The 24719-nt window shown below is 40.4% G+C and overlaps 1 protein-coding gene across 1 annotated transcript in view; it reads right to left on the reverse strand.

The window, feature by feature from the left end:
• The window catches only part of CDON (cell adhesion associated, oncogene regulated), a 99292-nt gene that overhangs the window by 57830 nt on the left and 16743 nt on the right, over positions 1-24719 (reverse strand). The window contains exons 2-3 of the mRNA XM_074936611.1: positions 5355-5486; positions 2322-2594 (exon numbers count right to left, since the gene is read on the reverse strand). Coding sequence (XP_074792712.1) covers positions 2322-2594; positions 5355-5430 — 349 coding nt within the window. The 5' untranslated portion in view covers positions 5431-5486. The remainder of the gene's footprint in view (positions 1-2321; positions 2595-5354; positions 5487-24719) is intronic.

The following is a 24719-nucleotide window of genomic DNA, read 5'->3' on the forward strand; positions in this document are numbered from 1 at the left end:
AAGTTATTAGCCTAAGCGATATCTTTTTGGCACCTCTGTTACCTTCTTTTGCCTTTTCTCTCTTCAACACTACTGCATCTGGGGGCACTAACTTGTGGCATGGGGAGTTTGTTAGAGTTCCATCCTTTGTGTTTGCTAACTGGAAGCTTTACTGAGAAAGAGGAGACAGGAAGAGCACACTCTTTCTGGAAAGATGGTATCCTTTGCTGCTTCCCATTAGAAAAGCCTGCAAAGTAAGGTGTGATCTCTTAGCCAGAAAGTAAGGCCTTAGATAACTCTATCCCTCTCTATCTGACCTAGCCATAGCATTATTCCCAACACCCTCAATGCTTTGCTAACAAAGCCATCTTTAATTTCAACCTCTTCAGAACGCTGCTGCTAAAGTCATCTTCTTTGCACATCACTCTGACCATATCAACCCCACCTTGGAGTCCCTCAGCTAATCCCCACTTCACCTCTGGAGCACATACAAACTTTGTCTTTGCTTAGAAGGCCATTCATAAAACTTAGCCCCAGGCTCGGTGGCTGATTAGTAACCTAGCACATTGACCTCCACCGTTCCCAGCCTTTACCACCCACATCAGTCAGCTTCTCCTTTAAACACCGGCATGCTTCCTCCCATGATGCTCCTCACACATGGGAAAAACTCTTGGATAAAACCTGAACAGCCATGAACCTTATCTTCCTTCAGATCCCACTTAAGACTCACCTCTGCCATGACGTCTACAGAACCCCGCCTGCTGATCATGGTTACGTGCAACTATTCCTCGTCCCCTTCTTTCCTTTGCCTCCCTGCCTCACCCCCTCCCAATTAAAAACCTCCACAAACTACACTGCACATAAACCAACAAAGTAGTGTCAATTCTTCACTATATTTTTTGCTTCTAAGTTGTATCCTCTACTCGTGTGTGTGTGTTTAACCTGTAAGATCTTCAACAGCAGGCACTGTCTAGCCATACAGTGCCCGGGGCCCAATCCCTTTGGGACGACCATAATATAAATATTTACTATTTACTACTAGTCCACCCATTAATTGCCTCCCACAAGCATGACTGTCCCTTTTTCATACCATGTGAAGAGCCATAGGCCATTGGGATATGCTGCCTTCTATGCATGGAATGGTCTTCAAACTACTACACTCTCCTCGTTTCAATCTAATTTTTGTAATGTTTTTCACCACAGCAAAAAGTATCATTCCCTCCTGAAAACTCAGGGATACCTTAAACAAGAGTCATTCATAGTCACCGCCTACCCTATTTTTTATACAAATAAAAACCCCACTGGATCACCAAACTGTGCTCATACCCCACCTGAGAAATTGCATGATTTTATCGCTAACCCCTTTCTCGTCCCACGCGATCTGCTATCCTCACTTATTACAATTTGAACTAGTAGCTGAAAGCTTGTGCTGGTGTATAGGTGTAATTCATAAAGTCGTGTGTGTAAAAAAAAACCTGAAACTGGCTGCCACCTTACAAATTAGATGGTAACAGATCATGTATCCCAGTGACGACTGAGGCTGGTGATATTCTAAACAAAAAGAACTCTCAAAATTCTCGGCTTCAGAGTGACATTTAAAGTTATTGTGTATGCTGATTGTGGTGTTGTGTAGGTGACTGTGTTGATTTGTGCAGGTAGCGAATAAGGGCCGGGTGCTGCCATGAGGAGTTGTGTGTGTTAGGGGTTATTGTGTATGCCATGCAGTCTCCCACATACAACCAATGAAACTGTTGCATGCAAATTAGCTGTAGAGTGAGGGTGGTAATGAATATAGTGGTCTAGGATTTGTCACCTGGCATAGATACATGCCTTACTGTAGCTGTACACCGCACAGATGTAATTTGTAAAGTGAAAATGGCTGAGAACTTAAAATTGGACAGCAACAGATGACAAAACCCAGCGATGCTTCAATCTGGTGATATTTTGAACAAAAAGAGCCCTCAAACCCATCTCAGACATTTTAGGTTTTAGAGTGACACAAAGAGCAACATTCCTGTAATCTTATTACATCATCAATTTTAAATTATACACAAGGTCTTTGGGGCAGAGGCTATCTTTCTGCATCTCTAAAGCACTAATGGGTGCTATATTAAATACATATAAAGTGATTTTAAAAAGCACTGTTTTCCAATAAAGTTCTAGAGTGTTTTTCTTTGAAAACTCAAAATATTTTCAAAAAAGTTGCAATATACATTTTCTGAAAGTCAAAATGTGTCAGGTTTCTTTCATCTCTACAATGGAGGAAACAACATTTCATACAACTAGTTGATGGCTACTATGTTTGGTCATGGAGTTAGGAATAAAAGTAGAAAATAACTTACGGCCTATGGATACTATAGCAGGCCTGCTCACAATTGCACCAGCACTGTAGTTGGCAATGCACTGATAGTGACCAGAATTTGAGGGGCTGAGAGAGAAGATTGTCAAAGATCCTGGCTGCACCGCCACTTGCTCCACCCTGTTGTCCAACCTCTGACCATTAAACAACCAAGAAATGCGAGCTGTGGAGGGATCAGCAGAGCAATGAAGGTTTACAGGCCCACCAGGCTTCTGGATAGTAGATACGGGCTCAGAAATAAAATGAGGAAGCAAATCTAAATGGAAAGAAAAAAAGACATTAAATGGCTGAACAATTCTTAGCAGTACGACATTTGAATACTCGCTGAAATCTTTCTGTCTAGATCAGTTATACTTTGACTTGTATGGAAGAATGGACCAGATTTATTTATTAGTGTGCAAACATAAAAAGTATTTCCCTACAATTGTTCTCCAAAAACATATCTTGGCAAATGATTACCCCTAGAGTTTCGGGCCATTGTACACAGATGTGGCAAAAATTCTCTTACATCAAAGTCCTGAGTGATAGGTCCCAGCAGAGGGTGGACAGTTTCTTTCACAGCAGGAGTATGAGTATTGGCAAAATAATAAAGGGCAGGACAATGCAACATTAAACTATTTACAGAACCTCCAAATTCTTTGAGGAGATGGTGCGTCAGTGGTAATCTGTCAAAACGGAGATCTTTGGCGAACAGGCAATTATCTCTTTTTAAAAGATATTCATCTTGACAGATTTCCACTACTAGAGACTAACATGCCACTGGGAGGTCATTATGACAAAAGCAGATAGCCTGGAACAGGCAACAATAAACTAATTGAACCCATCTTAATATTAATGAAGGGATAAGATACATCCAAAATTATACCAGTGAGAAGAGAGTCTTCTCCAAAATAAGATTACCATGGACAGGAGAGTCTGGGTGTCCAAAGACCAGAAAGATTTTGTTACAATGACAGAATAAATCTAAACTTGGTGTCCTGATAAGACCACTCTCACCTTGTAAGCACATGTCCAGAAGACCACATGGCTCCTTTGCAAATCTTCTGACGGGACACAGAATGGTAATTTGAAGATGTAGCTAATTTGCCCTGTATAAAATGTACTATGACATGACTTTCAAAGTTCTAGACCTACTATGCTGTCAAAGTAGCCTCAATCAGCCTGCTATTTAGGCATATTTATCTACGAGACTGCAGAACTTATTAAATTAGGATGAAATAAAATGTTAAAGTCTATCTAAGTTATATGTAGTGTATCTGTGTCAGTCCCAAGATATTAGAGAGACATGGTGGGTGAGGTAACATCTTTTATTGGACCAACTTCTGCTGGTGAAAGAGAGACACTTTTAAGCCAAAGAAAGCTCTTCAAGTCACCTTGTCTTTCTAAAGTTTACTTAAGATTTTCACGTGCTCGAAATAATTGGACTACACCAGGTAGAGCCTGATGAAGATGGAACTGCATCATCACATTTGTAAGGCTGTGAGGAGCCAAAACAGCACTGTGAAGCTGACTGTATCAGCTCACCATTCACATTTCAAAAAATACCTTCACCACCATAAGGGATAAAAACTTTATTTGGTACATTAAAACTTGAGTTCTGCACAACTTGGGTTACACAAGTCCTTCACCAGGGCAAATTTCATGCTCATCAGACATCAGGGTTTTTCCAGCCCTACCCACTGAAACACTGCAGAAAGCAGTTGGAAACAATTTCTGCAGTTGTGCACATTCCTGCTAACAACAGAAACTGGTGCACAGAGGCAGCAAACAAAAGGCAATCCTGGCGACTTCTGTTATGTTAGAAACAGAAGGGGGCGGGGGGAGAAAATCCGTGTTTGTCAAATGGAAAAAAATGGTAGTGGAAAAGCCGTTTCTAGTTTGTGAATATGTTGTAAACACTGAAATATTTTTTTAAAAAAACTAGATAGTGTGTGTTTTACAGCGATCTATGAAGTTTCCTGTGAATGGTTCTGCTCAATTAATATTTTCTTCTAAAATCAGTCCACTCTTCCACTAGTTACACTGATCAGTTTCAGATGCGGGATTGTTTAACGATTTTTAACTGAGCCATAAAAAACATGCACAAACAGAAAAAACCCTGGAAATTAAAGTGTGGTTCTACTCAGAAAAATCAACTCCATAAAAATGGAATCCTGGGGTTTCATAAAGATGCCAGATCTATTTTTTTCAGCTTTGATACTTTTTGATGCTACCGCTACAAATGTGAACTGGGATCTCAGAGAAAAGCAGTGGTCTTTCTAGTTTGTAGATCAGCATCAGTAAAACTAGTGGCACTAGTTACATCTTTGTCACTCCACTGTCTTCAAATTCTGCCCTCGGCTATAACTGCGAAACCACATTGTTTTCAGTGTGGACGCACAGGGTATACTGTGGGCAGAAAGTGACCCTGAACATGGAATTTACTTAATGAGTTTTAGGATGATTGAAGAACAAGATTCATCTCACTCTCCTGCGTTGCCTGGGGAGGCTAACACTAGGAAAAGCTTTTGGCTAAATTAAGACAAGCTGACAGCACTCATGGAGGAGCTCTGCTATTAAAACCAGGCTATTTTTACATAAGACCTTTTCAGATTAGAGCCAGGCTTTAAGGCTTTAATTTGTTCTTCTACCTATGTCTTTTTGCATACTTTAAGCCATCCCTAAAACAGCACTTTCCATGAGCAGGAGGTAAGACCCAAACTGTACACACAGTGCCATGACAGTTTAGTTAGAATTCTTTACATTTTTCAAAGAAAATAAGTAAACATGATACTTAATGTGAAATATTCACTCAGTCCTACATTTTCAGAAGTGACTAGTGATTTAGGTGCTCAACTTAAACCTTACAAACAACACTTTATTTTCAGTGAGCGCTCAATACTTTCTGAAACGCAGACACCTTTAAGATGTCCCTAACTGGGTGCCCCAAAATTGAAGCACCTGTAATCCTCAGTCATTTTGAAAATATAGGCTTCTAATACCCAAGCAAGTTACCTAGGTCAAGATGAAGCCTTACCTGAACTTGCAGCGGAGAAGAGAACTGTAGCAGTGATGAAAAGCAGTGCCTGTAAGGGTCTGGGATCCGGATGCATAGCGCCAGATTACAAAAATTGAAAGAGATCCAGACTAAGACAAGGTACTGAAAAAACTATAAACAAGAAAAAAAAAGTCTACAGTAAATTTCAGATACTCTTTCCTTCTTTGCATACCGTTGGCAGAAATGCAGTCTGACATTTGATTCAAGGAAATTCAAACCTTTAAGAACTAGAGATTTTCCATATCTAAATGTGACACTTCCCTCTTGGCCAACACACCAGAGACTGAATCATAGACCCTCAGAGCTAAGAACATGAGTGGCTACATCTTGGGCTAATTCGCCAGTGGTCTGTGGGTTACATAAGCACATGACAATACTCCAGATGAAGTAGAGACAAATCAGAAGTTTGTAGATGTTTTAAAAATTGTATCTGCCAAAGATTGAGAAATTATAGATCCAGAGGAAAAAATCATGGTTCTTGTACTGATTTATCCATCAGCCAGCATTGTTACTTTATCACAGATATGTGAGAGCACTTATGAATTCTGACATACTAGAATACTAGATACAGATACAAAATATGTATTATGCATAGAAATCCAATCTGGATTTGACTTTAATGGGATTCTGCTCAGGCATAAAAGGCCTCCCTGGATGGAGCAACTTGCAGATTATGGGCCTGTGTTTATCGAGCACCAGCCATTATTTACCCACTACTTACCTCAATTTTACATTCACTGATCTAAACTTCAAAGTGCTCAGATTCTGGAATTTCAGATTTTTTTAAATTTATCAAGTGCACATAAGAAGAGTCCTAATTTACCAAATATTTTGTGTCCCTTTGTGCTCTGTAAAACTCCATTCTAAATAAATGGGGGTGGGGGGGATTAATATTTCAGACCTTACTGACACTGAACGGATTTTAAAAAATAATAATGGTTAGCTCTTATATAGCGTTTTTCAGAGTACATCTCAAAGAGCTTTGAGTGGAATTTGATTAAAAATCAGAATTGACCATCTTAAACTTTTCCTTCCAACCCAGAATGTCAAAACCAAAGCTCATTATTGAAGCCTTCACCTTGGAAAGAAGAGGCACTCTCAAAGCAACCAATATCCTTCACAAAGCAGAAACCGTCTGAGGAAACCCCTCGTTCCAAAATAAATTAAAGATTCAACTTCTATGTCTCCCGATATATTTTAGACTAGAGTTTAGGCCAGAGGTCCCCAAAGTGTGGGGCCTGGCATGGAGGACCGTTCGGGGGCCTGGCAGGGCCCAGTCCATCCCCCATGGGGACGGGGAGGGAGTGCCACCCAGCCTCTCCCCACCCCCAGTTCTGCTCTGCTCCCACCCTAGCAGTATCCCTGGCTTCTGTCCCCAGCCTAGGCCACTGGCAAGGCCAGAAGTGGAGCCGCGCCTGGTTGCGATCCTGGCTGCCTGTGGCCCCAGCTTGCCCCCCTTACCCCTGTCCATGTCCTCTTCCTTCCCCTGCACCTCCCCCAAGCTGCAGTCCCGCTCCTGGCCTCGGGGGGCAGGAGGGGCACAGACAGGGGTAATGGGGGGCATGACCCTCAAAAGTTTGGGGACCACTGGTTTAGGCTATTTCTAATATAAAACTTTCCTTAAGAAGGAAGTACACTGGACCCTCACTAGAACATGGGATTTGGGATCCACGCACGGTACCGGTGTATGTGACATGTACCGTTTACCGTGAGTCTTGACAATTTAGTTAAAATACTTTACATTTTCCAACTTAAGCTTGCTAATCAGGTTACTTGGCAACGATCTTCAGAGTGTATGCCCCAAAATACTGAAATCTAGCCAGAAAAATATTGTTTGTAAAAAATCTGATCAACAATCGCCAGGAATGTGACCCAAAGTTGGCTATGTTTGACATAGTAGTAATTATTATGTAACTCAGCCATTGTTCATAACAGAGAAATAAACTTAGCCGACCTACTGAAATACACAAGTGGTTTTCATTCTTTTGTTATTGCTTCACTGGAACATCATGCAGAGTATGTATCTGCTGACTTTTATAAAAGTCAAATAGCAATTTAAATATTTAATTGTCAAAAATTACCAATATCTACCTCAAATTATTTTCTTCATCACACATGTGGTCTTCTTCTACCCTCTCATCCCTCAAATCATAGATTATTGGACATTAATTACACAGGCTTATAAGCTACATCTTTTGTATTTCTCCAGATAGATAAGTATGCATTCAGTTACACTATGTAGATTAAAAAAACCTCAGCACCTCTTTTCCAAGAATTTTAAAACACAAACACACACACACACCTAGTGCAATTTAATTCCACAGAAGGACTTTAAATACTGTCACTAAATATTGAAGAAGCTCACAATGGAACCATAACCAGAAAAGTTTTACAGAAAGCCAAATGATTTATCCACAGAATAGTCCACACCAGATCTCAATTTTGCATTTCATAATATCAACCACACCATGAAACAATCAACCTATCCTGCTGTCAGCTGTTACATACACTGAACTCTCAGATCGTACATTTCTGACACTTGTGTCCCACCCATTAATGGAGACAAGTTCATGTTCCTTTCCAAAACCCCTAATATCTGCATATGGTATTTACATAAATTCAAAAAAAGGAGAAAAAAATCTGTAAACATTCATCTAAATGCCTCCCCTGATATTTAAATACACTGCTTCACAGTTACCGCATTTATTAACCTAGGCTATACAAGAAAGTATTTGTTGATAACATTCACTGCATTCTTTAAGTGCTTCATGTCAGCAATTTCTATGAAAACATACATCTGATGTACAGGTTGGACCATGGGCTCTGCTGGTCTAATGTACACTGCTCAGAAAAGGATGAGCACCAAAATGTGGTACAGGATACAAATGTTTCAATTTGAAAAATGGAAAGCAGTACTGTAACTTTCACATTCTCAAAGCTTGAAGCTCAAAGTAGCATGATAAAAATGCAAAAAAGTATTAGATCTTAACAGGAGTACAAGAACACTTCATGTTTTTCCTAGAGGCTACTTACTTATTGCTGTTTTTTCATGCATATCACATTTAAATTTAAAAAGTGGTTCAAGGGGATCCTACTGAATTAAGTTAGAAAATGCACCAAATTAAGGTTTGATCGGCCTGCGAGACTGTTCAGTAGTTCTAGGTGCCTCACTCTTAAAGAGTCCAACAATTGCTAATTCCTTTAGCGAGCACTCAAGGATATTTTTGGTAACACAGATGGCAGAAAAAACTAGCTGTGTAGAAAGTGCTTGGTTTATTTGAATATTCACTTGGTTCAAGGGCAGGAGAGCTACCCCACTAGCGAGCACACAGGACAAAGTAAACATTCAGAGAACTTGTTAACATGAACCACTTTTCCGAAAAGGGTGGGGGGTGGTGTTTCTTTTTGCCAAATCTTTCCTCAACTATTTATTTATAAAAAGCAATGAAACGTAAATTCTAGGTCAACTTTAACCCCAGTGCACGAGGCTACTGGGTTACACTGCAGCTGTCTTTAACCAAGGCAAAGCTCATTATCTTCAACTAAACCTTATCTTATGAAATCTCTCCTTTATCCATTCTCTGATTTCCTTCTGTTTATCTTTTTTACTTGTTCCTTATTGCCAGTGTCAACAGCTATTCTGCTCTTTTGATCTTTTAGTAGGCTTGAATGACAGTGCAACCAATTACAGTGTATTATGTCTACAGAAAAAACTGCACAAGAATTCATGCATGTGCCTAAGTATCCTGCGACGGAAAAACACCACAAGTGTGATATAAAAAACTTTAACGAATCTAAAGTAATCAGCTGTAAAAGCAATATTAGTGTTTAGGCACTTGTTTCAAATTCAATTTTAAGACAAGACACTGATGTTGCAAAAATTGGTATCTAAATATTGGCATATGCTCAGCCCTTTTGTCATTTCTATACTTTGTTATCAAGGAGCACCTAAGTAAGTGGATCATTTAAGCTGAACAATGTCTGGAGAATAAAGGCTGCAGTACCATATATTAAAGCTTTCCTTTTACTGTACTTATGTCTCGTAAATATCAACAAAGAAAAATGATTTTATAATGTATTAGGTTAATTACTTTCCAGCTGATGACCTATCAATGGCCTACATCAGTGGTTCTCAACCAGGAGTCCAGGGCCTCCTGGGGGCCTGCGAGCAGGTTTCAGGGGGGCCGCCAAGCAGGGCCAAGACTTGCTGGAACCCAGGGTAGAAAGCCAAAGCCCCACCGCATGGGGCTGAAGCCCAGGGCCCTGAGCTTTGCCACCTGGGGCTGAAAGTGGAGCCTGAGCAGCTTAGTTTTGCGGGGCCCCCTGTGGCATGCGGCCCCACATATTTGCCCTGCTTGCTACCCTTTATCGCCAGCCCCGGCTCTTATATGCAGAAAACTAGTTGTTCTGGCACAGATGGGCCATGGAGTTTTTATAGCCTGTGGGGGGAGCGGGGGAGCTCAGAAAGAAAAAGGTGGAGAACGCCTGGCCTACATGAAATGGTCAGTGTCACAATTCAGGGCAGCAGCACATGTATTTGCCCTCAGTGGCCATGCAAGGGCACCCACTTTCCGACTTCCCACTCCCCTAACCATCACCTCTCTTAGCCCTGGTCTACACTACGAGTTTAGGTCGAATTTAGCAGCGTTAGATCGATTTAACCCTGCACCCGTCCACACAACAGTTTCACCTCCATTGTGCAGTTATCCTCCATCAGCTCTGCCGTTAGGGACTTCTTGGATCAGACTTTGTCTGGAAATCCACTGCCCTTGACCATTCTGACATGGGTGACCCTAAAAGGAGTACATGACTCCAGGTACCATCCCTCTTGGGGTCACTGAGACACACAAGCCTCACCTTGTAGTGGTGGAGGTGATCCATGGAGAGGACATGCTAATAAGTTTACCAGGGCTCACCCCAATCCTAACATGGGCTGTGGCAGAAGCAGTCCTTCAAATCCCCACCCAAGGGGATTAAACTCACCACAGCTTCAGCCCTGAACAAGTACCCAGGCTTATGAGGCCTCAGAAAAAGCCCAGTCCTTCCAACCCTGCTCTAAAGACTGGGGCCCTCTGTGGACCAGGGGTCCTGTCTGCCCGCTGGATCAGGAAGAAGGCCCTGAGCTAGTTTAAAACCAGGCTATTTACCCAAATGTCCTTTCTTTGTATGTGGGCTCCTGGAGATTCCAGTAATCAGACCTTTCCAGGGGTCTGATAACGGAGGAAGTACTACTTCAGAAGATACAAACAATGCCACAACAACATGTACACAACTGCATTTTTAATGTGATGCACCCCAAAAGGTATTAACCGTAATTATAAGGTATAACTTAATTCAGTAAAGTTTATCTTCACTCCATAAAGTCTGCTCAGGATATTTGCAGTGGTGTTGTAGCCTGTGTTGGACCCAAATGGTCACAAACGAACTCACCCAGAAAAAGTGATAAAATACAAAAATACTATATCACCCATGAGCAAACACTTTTCACAAAGTGATCATGCCACATCTGACCTCTCAGTCCTCGTCCTCAAAGGACACCTGCACAACAGCTTCCAAAGATGAGCCCAGAGCTTAAACTCATAACTTTGCTCGACACTAAAAACCATGGTCTTAATAAAGACACTGGATTTATGGCTGACTACAACAATCTGTAATCCACTAACCCCCCCCCCCCCCGTATGTCTTATGACAGGCTACTGCACCTTGAATGGTCCCTTAGAATGTGTGTTAACTGCTTATGCGAAACAATCTCTTCCACTCTGTATTTAGCTGTAACACTCCGAGTACATTTCCCAGACCTGAAGATGGACTCTGTATAGCTCAAGAGCTTGTCTTTCACCAACAGAAGTTGGTCCTATAAAATATATTACCTCCCCCAAATTTGTCTCTCTAATTAGTGGATATTGTCAGTCTGTCACAGACAGACCACCAACTAAGTTCCTGGCAGACAGGTGTCCAATTTACAACTGGCAGATTTGTTGAGAGTCTCAGAAGAGATGGTCAAGGATTTAATGAGCAGAGAGAATGAACTTCCTTTTCACCCTTAGCGGTGCTCCCTCCAGGACAGGGGTGAGGTGTACTAGAAAGAGGTGGTATGGGGGAGGCCTAGACTTCCACAATCAATGAAGCACCTCTTCTCTGGATGGAAGAGTTTGTTTTCCAGTGTTTTTAGTCTAGCATCTGACCTTCCCAGCTCTAAAGTAGCTGTACTACTGGTACATCAATCACGATGAAACCAGGAAAATGAAGAATTTCTTGGTAATGAGTAGTGTCAGAAAGAACTTTGTTAATTCTGTTCAGTGTTGAAACACTGGTATTGTTCTGAATAAACAGGAGTTTACTGAACTGTGCTTAAAGTTTTGCAGCTGACTAAGATAGAGTATAAAGCTTTGAGATATACTAATGAAAAGCACTCTGATATTTAATTGAATTCATAATACTGAACAAAGATCATTCCAGTTACACAGTCTCACTTGTCATGAGTTGAAGGTATGAACATCCTGAGGAGCTCCCTCACAGTTCTAAGGAGACACCGTGCCAAGGAGAATTCCAGGAGGTTCAATGTCAATCATATCAGAGTTTTGGCAGCGTTCTCTACGTGGTGCCATCTGCTGGCAAAGGAATGGAATGCCTGAGACTGGTATAGTGCAATGCAGAGAAAGTGCCCAGACTCAAGAAGTGGGATCGAGACTAGAATCGGAACAAATGCAGATCCGAATACAAGGGTGAAAAGCCCAAGTAGCTTATTTGGATTGACCTAACAGCTGCTGTACCACTTCTCATGGTCCAATACTGCTATTCATGGTATCAAAGGAACACCCACTAAATGAAGCACCATCGATATTAGCTGCATAAAAACAGGTTAGTGCTGGCAGCTGCTCTAATCCTCCTACTTTGCTACAAACGTCAAGCTTACAAGTATTTTACTATTTCACCTGAATTTAAAAAGAGTATCCAAGAAGAAAACCAGAAGTGAACTTAGGGTACGTCTTCACTACTCGCCGGATCAGCGGGTAGTGATCGATCTATCGGGGATCGATTTATCGCGTCTCATTTAGACGTGATAAATCAATCCCCAAATCAATGCCTGTGCTCCACCTCAGCAAGAGGAGTAAGCGGAGTCGACGGGGAAGCTGCTGCGGTTGACTCGCCGCTGTGAGGACGGCCAGGTAAGTGAAACTAAGATACTTCGGCTTCAGCTACGCGAATAGTGTAGCTGAAGTTGCGTATCTTAGTTCAAAACCCTCCCCCCCCCCCCCCCGAGCATAGCCCAGGCCTAAGACAGTGAATATTCCTCTTCAATGCAAAGAAGCATCTTATAATAGGATCTGAATGGGCTTGAGGCTAATGTGGAATTTCTTCCAGGTTTTATTGCCTTTTCAGCCAAGATGAGAAAAAAGTCACTTTTGCGGCACAAACGACACGTCAAGTAATTTTGGGCAAATTTTTGTTGTAAATTCTGCTGACTGGCCTGCTGTCTTTCTGTCTTGCTCCTCTACATGAATTATTTCAGATAGTAATTTAACTTTGAAATGGAAGCCAAAGCTGTTTTCTAGTCTTGGCCAGTGAGAAAAGTTTAACCCACCAACGGTGATGAATTCTCAGCACTGCTGTGCAGCCTCAGAAGACTGGATTTAGGCTCTTTTAAGTGCATATAAGTAGTTATGAGGTATTTCATGAGTCCCATGGGAATCTTTCAAGCTTTCCATGGGTAACAAACATTCCTTCAGATAGGATTAAACATCTTTCCCCCCCATAAGGTAGTTAAGGCCTCATTATCCTACTTCTAAACAGCATAACAGTGTACCTGATGGTAACAGCCTACTATTCTAAAACATCTTTTTTTTTTATCCTCTCCTCCCTGTCCTTGTTGGCCTCATCCACTCTTACATCTTGTCTTTCAGACTGTAAAGCTCTTTGGGGCAGGGACTGTCATTTGTACTGTAACTAGCACAACAAAGTCCCAAACCATTGAGGCTTTAAATGAATATAAACATTAAATAATAGACAGCTTCCGCTGCTTAGCCATTGTATACACAAGTACTTCCCCATTTAAGTGCTGCTTTGTACCTACCCTTCCAGCTGTGCTGAGAGAGCAGGAAAAACGAAAGTATATTCACTATGAAGAAGTTCCTATTTTCTTCTCCAAAGTTATCAAGGGTCCATCTTGCCCAGTATATTCTCTTCCGACAGTGGCCAGTGCCAGATGCTTCAGAGGGAGTGAATAGAATAGGGCAGTTTATCAAGCGATCCATCCCCTGTCATCCAGCCCCATCTTCTCATGGTCAGACATTTAGGGACACCCACAGTATAGGGTTACATCACTTCACTTCACTTCCCCTCTGAGAGTTAAGAAGTTAAAGCTCTCCCGATTACTCACCCCATCTCTAAAAATTGACAAATAGCCTTCTCTGTAAAGATAACGGTGCCCTGTGTTGTCCTATGGCCAAAGGAAAGCCTCGATCTTTGGGGACATTACTCAGCTGTGCTAAAGGGAGAAAAAATGACAGCAGAAACTACTTTCCCTATGAATACATTGGCTTTGAGATTCCAGGGATTTCATATCTTTGCCAAAGGCATTTCACATTCTGAAAAATGTTTAGTTCAGTATGTTACCATATCATAAATATTTTATATGCTCTGACACCGAAGCATGTCAAGTACTGTGTTTTTCCTAGACCACACATAAGTTTCAGTATTTTTTTTAAAGACTTTTTAATTTTAATTTGTTCTCTACAGTCTTCACTGTAGCAATGCAGTAAACTGAAGATTTCAAAGAGAAACTGAATCTTAAAATAAGGTCTTAAAATAAGGCAAATAAAATCTCCAGAGTTAACTAACATACCATGGTAAAAGGGTACACTAGCTAAGTTGGATCATTAAAGTTCACACCAAGACACCTTTAAAAAAAAAAAAAAAGGTACTGAAGCCTATAGTTTTCCAAGAGAAAGTAATCGGACATTCCTTTAACTTTTGACTCCTCAGTCATCACCAAAGCCTTTGATCATTGACTGTCTTCATGCGGTCCTCCTGGGATCTGGCAAAAATGCGCATAGCAGCTGGCACACATACTTTGCTAGTTTTTGTTTGTTTCTTAGGAGGGGGCATTGAAAAGCCCAGTAGCAACTGGCATACTGCCCATCAGTTTTAACTACTGGGCCCTGGTGTTTATTCTTGGTTCTTTTGGTAGTTATGAAATCTCTTGAAGCAGTCATGTGCAATTGACACTGATGCAGTCTCACACATACCACATAACTCATACCTTCACTACGGAAACATACAGTATACATCTGTAAAAACAGCACTGCTGTGCATTAAGAACACAGTTGATAGGTATAGCGCCGATGGAAAGGTCTGAGATTGTTTAAAAGGAAATGTAATCTTATTTAAGCAACATATTTATGAATGCTTAATCGTTCAAAAATTCACACCAACTTTTAACAAGACAACGTAGCACCTACAGTGTTCATAACCCTCCCCCCCTTCGTCTTTCAGGGTCTCAATCGAGTCAGCCATGCATGCAAACTGATCCTGTCGCCAGCAAAAGCATTTCCTTTCACTGTGGTCAGCCAAAAGCAGAGGAAGAAAATGGAAGTGACTTGGAGTTATGGCACCAAAAAGGCCAGACGAGCAAGGAAATAATCAACTCCACATGAGCCACTTCTAGCCCATCACAATGAAAAGGGCCCACGACTAACCCCAGGAAAGGTCATCAGGACCATGGGGGTCACAAGCAGAAAAAGGCAATAGTGTGGCTGCCAGCTGCAATAAGAATCAATGTGTTCCTAATTACACTCAGAAGAGGGGCTTGAGCTCAAAGGAGAAGTTTTGCTGTAGTCACAACTTGCATAAAAAATTAAAGGGCTCCTGTTCTACTCCCTTCAAAGCAGGCACCACAACTACCATTTCTGTGTGAGGTTAGATTACAAGAAACCAGACGGAGTAGGTGAGAAATCATGCATCTAAATACATGTGGAGCGAGGGCTTTGTGTATGTGTTTTAAAAAAACATAATTAAACATTTGTATTAGAATTATGCAGTTCTGAAAAACAGGATTTTGAGATTATGCATAATAAAACCACGTCAAGGGTTTGGATTTTTATTTTGTCCGTGTGAGTGTATTTTTGTTTGTTTTGGAAGTCAAACTCAGCCCAACATTCTTGCAGATCCAACATTTGTTCTAGTTAGATTTTCAAGGGTGGCTTTATGAAAGATCACATGTAACCCTCCCAACCAAGAATGAAAGCAGTAAACAGACCTGAGAATCTACTGAAAATAGTATTTTTCAGTAATCTTGCTTGGTAGACAACCTAACTATAACACAGATCAAGTGAAAAATTATTTCAATTTATAAGTCATTTCATTCTGAAAGAATGTGTTCATATTTGAAACTAATATATATATTCCAACACTTTTCTAAACAAAACAAAAAAAAGGGGGGGGGGGAATAAAAGCAGCAAGCAGTTAAGGCATTAAATCCCTAAGACATCCCAAGTTCTCCTTCTTGACCTTAACTAATTCCCTTCCCCCCAACTATTCCCTTATCCAAAAAAATACTGAGCCATAACTCAAACCAGGTTTTTTTTATTAGGTTTGTGTTTTCATTATTAATATAGGGATGATCTGACTTTCATAAACATTGTATGTAGGTCTGCACATGGTTTTGTATTGGTGAGTATAAGTGAGGGATAACGTCAGTTTGCAAATGGTGGCAGCCAGATACATTTTTCTGGAAAGTTTAGGAAGATTCTTGTGAACGGGTAACATGTTGCTAGTGATTGTTCTAAATTTGGTAGCAATTTTTGTGTAGAACAAAACTCTGCAGGTGTTTGTATTGGTTCATTTATATAGACAGATACAGATATAGATATATACAAATTGGTTACAATCGTATATTTGCTCAGGACAAAAGAGTAGATATAATGACTGCACATGGTAGATGAAGCTGAGAAAGCCAAATAAGGTATATATGTGGGATGAACGACTCTTGACAGTTACATTTTGAGACCTGTTAGACAGCTTTTAATCCACTTGATGTGTGCCATGTTAAGTTTATCTCTCTTTAGTTTTCTACTCAAAATGTCATGCGGGTACCAAGTCAAATGCCTTACAGAAGTTTAAGTATATTACATCAACGCTATTATCTTTCAGAGTAGCAGCTGCGTTCGTCTGTATCTGCAAAAAGAACAGGCGTACTTGTGGCACCTTAGAGACCAACAAATTTATTAGAGCATAAGCTTTCGTGGGCTACAGCCCACTTCACTGGATGCATATTACCACCTTTCATATCTATTACCTTTATCAACCAAATTTAATCTCATTTAAAAAAAAATATCAGGTTAGTTTGACACCTGTTTTCCAAAAACACATTTTATTTGCATTAATTATATTACCCTCCTTTGATTCTTTATTGAGCAATCCCATAGGAACTGCTCCATTATCTTGCCTGAAATTGATGTCAGAATGACAGGTCTATAATTACCCAGGTCACCCTGTGACGTTATCTGATTAAAGTATGATGATGCAAAATCATTGTTGCTACCACTGTTATATAATTGCAATAAATCTTATACAAAGTGTGATGCATGGCCAAAAGGGATTAAGCATCCTGCAGGATAAATGACCAGTCAACCATTAGAGACATGTTAGAAAAGTATATAATGGTAATTAGGACCATTCAATGGTAGATAGGCTAGAACTTGGAAATGCAAACCTATAGTGTGTACTCATATCTTGTTAAATGTTCGCTATACAAACAGACAGTTCCTGTCTGTCACTATAGCTGTTGATTCAAAGGTCAAAAGGGAATATTAACAGTTAGATGAATCTTGGGTGAAATAATGTCATTGTCTATGTATCTCTCTAAAGTTTGTGATAGACTGCCTAATGGATAAATTGCCTTATGTTAATTTGTGCAGCTAATTACCAGCAATGCTTAGGAAACAGACCTACTTCAAAGTCACCCTGATTGCCTATTGTTCCCCTAAGGACTCCGACCTGTCAAAGAAGGCCTGGTACTGTTTAAAAGACCCGTGGCTCCTGATCCTTTTTATCTCAGATCTGCTTGATGCTTCATGCAGGGGAAGCTTAAGCCAAAAGGCGGAGATCTCCAGTCCTAATCTGGAATCACCCCAAATATAAACATTGGACTATAAACTAATTCTGAAAGAACTCTTTGCAACTACAAAGCTCACCATCTCTGCTATGACTCTGAATCTCGATAATTGTACTCATGTCTGTATGTATACTGATCTTTTAACCAATTCTTTCTTTTCTTTTTAAATAAAATTTTAGTTTAGGTGATAAGGATTGGCTGTAAGCATGTATTGGGTAAGATCTGGAATATTCATTAGCCTGGGAGGTAATATGTCCGATCCTTTGGGATTGTTATAACTTTTTTATATGATGAATAAGATTTTCAGTAATCCTCATCATATTTAACTTGAGTATCTGCGTAGAGGCCGAAGGCTGGGTTGCTTTAAGGAACTGTGTTGTTGGTTTCTGGGTAACCAGTAAGGTATTATAGAAGCTGTTTTATGCTGGTTTGATAAATCTAAGTATTAGAATATCTACCAGTTTTGCAGATTGTCTGCCCCATTCTTTGCAGTTCACCCTAATTGAGTGACCTCAGTTGGCTCCCCTAAGACCCCGGTTTATCCCACACACCCCATTTACCCTTTTTAAATATTGTCACATCATCAGCTTTCTTCCAGTTTTCTGGAGCTTCCCCAATGTTCCAACTCATACTGAAAAGCAACATTATTGGTCCAGCAACCTCCTCCACCAGCTCTTTTAAAACTCTTAGATGCAAGTTATCTGGACCGGCTGATTTAAAAATATCTGCTGTTTAACATCCTCTAGAGAGGTTAGTGGAATGGAAAGAGTGTTATATATTACTACATCATGTTTTTCCCCCCAAACAGAAATATTTATTGAACACTTCTGTCTTTTTTGTATCATTGATAATTCTACCATTTCCATCTAGTATATCAGTTCTAAGGACTGCGTTTCGGACTTTAAACTGCGAACATTAAGTTAGAATGTTTACTGACGGCAGCTTCAAAAAAATCAATGGCATAAATGCCAATTCAGTTCTCTCACCTCTTCTATTGAATCCACATACATGCTATGGGCTGATGTTTATACTCTATTTCAGATTAAATAATAAAGTGTCTGCAATAAACTGAGAATAATTTTTATTTCTTCAAGAATACTTCAGGTCACGATTTTTGGCTTCTTTCCTACATCGCTTCTCCCTCCCCTATAATCTTTACCTTCTTCCCTTAAATATCCCCTCCTTACAAAACCTCTCCCCCCCACCCCAAAAAACCCACAAAAAGTTGTGGAACAGGACATTTGCAAATCAGCACATAGTTCGCAATATTTGCATGTTACTTTCCCCTACCCTTTGGGGCAGGACTACCTCCCACTATGCTTGTACAGTCACTAGCAAAATGGTGCCCTGATCTCTGTTGTGGCCTCTAGGCCATAATGTAATACAAAAAGTAATGTTCTTCTTTGGGCACACCTTCAAATAGATCATCTTTTGCTTGTCATATTTGTCAATAAAGCCCATCATATTTGTTACTAAAGCTGTAACCCTAATTAAACAACTCCTAGACTCAGATTCCAAAACCAGAAGAGATCACAGTGATCATCTAGTCTAACTTCCTGTGTAACACAGACCAGAGAATTCCCCTAAATAACTCCTTTTGAACTACAGCATATCTTTTGAAAAAACAACAACTCCCATTTAGTCCTGCTCTGAGAAATGATAATGCTGAATCTCTGAGACTCTGATAATTTTTGTGGGAACCAATGAGAAACCAAATTAATGCGTTTCCTAGAAAGTGAAGCTGTAATGAAGAAAGCTTCTATTAAAATTTAAAAGTTCCCTCACAGTTTTGTTATTAATCTAGCTGTCCAGTGAAAGACCTCTCTATTGAAGATTAAGGTGTAGATGTTTAAAAAAAAAAAGTTTCATTTCCATATGAAAGATTTGAAAAATCCAAATGACAAAGATTTTTACATTTCTTTGTTTACAAAAATCATTACTGAACACCTGGAAGCATAAGGATAGTCTACTCAATGGGATGAAATGCATCAGGCCACAAGGCACACCTCCTTTCTCTTTCCCATCCCCTCTCATCCCCAAGCATACTGCCTTCTGACAGGTGGTACTGTTTGTGGACCAGTGCTTGGGTCCAAAGACTTGTCTACTTCTGGCTGAACTATGCATCCCCCTCCCACCCCCCACCAATGCTGCCACCAACAACAAATATATCAATTTATGTTGCCCTGTCACACTCATCAAAATCAAGTATAGGCCAATACCCCACCACAATAAGTTAATATTGGACAATACTCCCACCAAAATCAGCTTATACTAACTCATACACAGAGGACTCTGCTGGGATGGCAGGAGAGTGTCTAAAACCAAAACCCTCTTCCGGGGGCCCCTGTATCCCCCAAACACAGCTGCTCTAACAAGAGGAAGTGGAAGAGGCTACCACAGCAGTGGGGGGGGGGGGGGTGGTACTTGAGCTTGATTCTGCAGGGAATGGCATTTGCCCAGAGAACACTTGATTAAAGCTAACGTTTCTTTAGTAAAACCACAGATGGCAGCAAGTTGTTCCTTCATTCAATTTCCATTTGACAAGAGAATGCAGGATTTAATTTTTGCAATTATAAGCAGAGGATAACTTTTACAACGGTGCTAAGGAGGTGGAAAGGGATGAATACTCAAACTAACAATTTAGAAACAGAAATAACACTTGACATTTAGAATACACAACTGTCACATCATGTATTGATTGCACCCTGGAATATGAGACTCTCTGCTACTCTAAGATTAGTAAAGAGAAAATAAATATCCTCCACCACACTTTCTTATGCTTTTTCCAGTGGATAAACTCCCACCCCACCTAAATTTGTATTTGTTACGTTACAAAAAACTTTGTGGATTATCTTCATCTCTCATGACAAGGATGCAGCCTTTTTTATCCAATTCAGACTATGACACACTGACTCACCGCTTGTCACATTAGACTCGGATTACTTAAACTCTACATGGGGCTAGACATGAAACCACTAGAAACTGAAGTTGGCACAAAATGTGACCGTGCACTTAAGTGAAGTTGCATACTGCCAGCACTGGCTACCAGTTGGCTTGAGTAGAACTTAAGGTGGTGTTTTTGACCAAAGAAGTGCTACGTAACATGAGAAACCCCATACCATTGCTGACCATGGCAGCACTTAAAACTTACTTGGTTTAAGCTGGAGGGAGCTTCCAAAGGGCTGGTCAACTTCAGAATTCGCTCCTCAACTTAGTCCAATAGAGCCTGAATCTCTTGGCCTTCAGAGCACACTGCAAGAGTCATCTGTTTAGTCGGTTTATTGTATTAATGTTTATGGACAGAATTTGTTATGAGGCGAAAACTGACTGGGCAATTTTCTTATACCGTACAATGTTGTATGAGCATTTAATCAATGTCAAGAAATCTAGAGTTACAAAGAGGTGCTCTTTTGTCTGATGAAATTAATGTTTTGGGGCCTGGTTCCCTGAGACCGCATCTTTCCCCAGGACACTCATTTCCAATTGCTTATCAGACATCCCTTAAATTTCACATTTAGGCATGAAGCTTCTCACGCTGAGTGTCAGCTCATAGGTGAGTTCGGTTATAAAGTCTGAATCAAAGCCATTCATCTGTTTGAGTTATACCGTAGGTGGGCAGCAGGATTTTTTCAGCTGTTAAAGTTATTCAGATGTTTATTTTGCACTCTGATAACTCAAAAACATCTTTGTTTCAACTTCAAATTTGGCACACATATGGTCTTGATTGAAAAATGCATGCTTGGCCTTGTCTGAAAAAACTGGTTCTGAAACAGAGTTATGAACATTTAACAGTCTGTGCACTGTGCATGTGCAGGATATTGCTTTCCTTCTTCCTGATGTGAACACACACCAATATGGGCTCATAGTTCAGTCAAACTTAATGACGTTACAATGGGGCAAGGTCTGAGCTTACACCTAGAGAGGCCTTTCTATCACTCAGTAAACGCCACAGAGCAGAACAACACCGTCATGTAACACATTAAGGAGACCACAGATTTTTGTATTTCAGATGCATCTGTGCAGCATTACATGTTGGGTAATCAAAGACTCAACTGCCATTCACTCACATAACAGGCAGAATTAAGTTGTGAGACCCATGCTGCTGGAATTTCCTCTGGACTCTTACTAACATATTAATCTTACCACTCTGAAGAATTCTACATTATCCAAAGTTAGATAAGTTATCTCTGAGCCTGTAACTGAAAGAATATATTCCTCTACTGACCCATGCATATGCCCTCCTGCCTAGAAGCATTCACACTAGATTTCTACATTCAAGTAGCTACTCTAGAATATCAGCATTATATATGGAAAGTATAAAATCCAAGAAATTACAGGAGCACCACAGGATTTTTCATAAGTAACATGCAATATGCACAACTTAGGATAGTTTTGATTGCAACTGTGACACCAAGTCCCCTTGTGCCTTGCTAAAGCAGCATATGTGGTTCACAGCATCATGAACTGATCTCAGATTTCCCAACTTTCCAGCCTCAAGAGAAAGTTGGGGATTAACCACTAGTGTTAACGTACAGTATTTCTGGGTTGCAAGTATTTCTTAAATCCCTGAACTAAGCCCATTTATTTAAATGTGGTTTATAAAACAGAAATGTGCAAAAAAAAAAAAAGACTTATTCAGACCACAATGGTTCTGATGAAGCCATCAGACTAAGCAGACTACAGACTAATGGCTCCATCAGAATAATTGTAGAGTGAGTAAATTCAAAGTTCTAGCTCTTTGCTTTCCCTTCTTCAGCGTCTTATATAACGTTGATCTCACGTGCCTGTCCGTTAATATAACCTTAAGGGTTCTCCATTCTTGCTTTTGTACCTATAATGTTGGCCCTAGGCTTGGGGCAGACTTCTTGCCTGCCACCCCTTCTCTTAATCATTCCTTCAAATATTATTTCTAGGAATGCTTTCGTTTCCTCATCAGCAATCTCCTCCCCTTCCCATTCTTGGGCTACTGACCAGACCCTTACACTGGCACCTCTTTGGAGCTGGGGTCGTATCAGTCTGTAAAGCATCGTACATTTATGAGGATTTAATAATACATAGTCTCCCAAGCGCCCCAAACTATTGCAATTTTGAGGTGAACTTAGTTTAATTTCATGCTAGTAACACACAAAGTTCTCAACTGACACAAGAAGATCCAGACAAGAACAATAATACTTATTTTCACAGCTCAGCTAGATACTCCAAAGTAGCTAACACACACAAACTTAACTATGCAGACTAAATACACACACTGTACAGTAAACTTTTCAAACCTACCTGTAAGTATAGTGTTTTCAATGCAACATACCTGTTTAACACACCAAGATGGTTCACACTTGTTTATACCTTGGCAGATCACTTACCTGGACTAATGAAGTAAGGAAAAAGATTGGAATGATCGGTTTGCTGTAAGTATCAGGAAAAATGTTAAGAACAGACCCTCAGCCAGTGGAACTATGCTAATTTATATTAGCTGAGGATCTGGCTCCACCAGTTTCACTTCCTGCACTTGGAAGCCATCTATCTCAAGTTTGAATTTAATGAAAAAAATACACCCCTCTGTGGCTGAACCCGCTACAAAAGAGCTATTAAAGAAAGAAATTCAGTTAATTCGCAACAACTTCAGAAAGTAATCCCACACTTCCACTGGCATCCTCCAACAACTCCTGCAGTTCTGTAAAATGTAGGCAAAAGGTGTTTTAAACCAGTTTATCATCAAGTCTGATTCATTCTGTTGCAACTTGTAGTGATCCATTCTACCTGTGATCCCTTAAAGGGAAGTACAACTAGTCTATTAAATCTATACCTGCAGCCAGAATTTACAGCAACCCAATCTATTGCTGTCTTACATCATGGGCAATTAGGAACATGTAAACTCATGGCTGCAGGGTATGGGAGGCTCCCTTGAACCAGAGAGCAAAGCTTGTGTGCTGTAGTCTATATAGGATTTCAGTTTACATACAATAGCAGTGAATTCCACAAGCTGACTAAATGCTATATCAAAAAAGGAACATCTGATCAGTTTTGACGACTCCCTTCATAATTCTGAACACGTCAATCAACTCTCCTTAGCGGGCTAAACAATCTTCCTTTTTTTAATTTCTTGGCACATGCACTGAGTCTTGGTGTGCCTTTAACATTTTCAACCTAATTCTAGATGAGGCAACCAAAACTGAACACGGTGTTCCAGATGGAGCCATACCTTTGTACAAAAGCATATGTTCTCTTTGTAATGCATTAACTAGAAAATTATTAAAGATGAACACTTAGAAAACTAAGATTAAATCCCAAAGGCAGTTAAGATAGCACGTAGTTAGAGATTTTGCTGGGCTCCTTCTGGTCCTAGAAAACTTAATAGCACTAGTCACCAAAAGTGCCATCTTCCATTGTCTGCCCTCTCAGACAAACACCTGGTCACAGCAGACCACATGCTGGTCTCCTTGCTCATCTATTGTAATCTGTAAGGCCAATATATTGTCCTTCTGCAAATCCATCCTCAAGACCTACTTCTGCTGTCATATTGGCAAGAAGTCAGCTAACCAACGATGGCCAGGAGGAGTGGCAGTTGGGAACAGCATATTTTACTGACTTTTATAACGTTCCAATGATTATCATCAAGCTGTACAACAGCTAACTGTGATTTTGTTCTCGTTACTCTCATTCTTCCCCTTCCCTCCTGTGCCTGGTTTCAAAATCAGATTCTAAGCATTTTGGTGAAGGGACTATTTCCTTGTACAACACCTAATTCAATGGGCCCCAATCCTGACTGTGACAGAAATATTAAACTCACTCTACTAGGGCCTAGATAAGAGTCATAAGAAAATTAAAGGTAATTCATAACAGCCACCCAGCCAAGAGTGCAGAACTGATCCGTAAAGCCCTCAATAGAATAGATCCACTATCTCTCGGACTAAATTTCCTTGCATGACTCACATGAGCCATGAAACTTGTCACGACCTACAAAACAAGTTCAAATACAACCACAACATGACCAAGCTACCTGATTGAAAAGTGCACCTCTTTTATCCATACAGACATGGACAATGTTTAACAGAGTCCAGGTATAGAACTAGAGAGAACCAAAACAAGAACAGCAGGCCCATGGGGCTGAAAGACCCTTTCCCAAAGCAGACTGGGATAAATCTCATCTGCACCATCTTCAGGTTGCACTACACACTTACTTATTTGCCACTGCGTTGCCCGAAGTACCAGAGCAGAAGAAAATTTAGTAA

The sequence above is a fragment of the Natator depressus genome, chromosome 22 (genome assembly GCF_965152275.1).
Source record: "Natator depressus isolate rNatDep1 chromosome 22, rNatDep2.hap1, whole genome shotgun sequence".
Classification (NCBI taxonomy): domain Eukaryota; kingdom Metazoa; phylum Chordata; order Testudines; family Cheloniidae; genus Natator; species Natator depressus.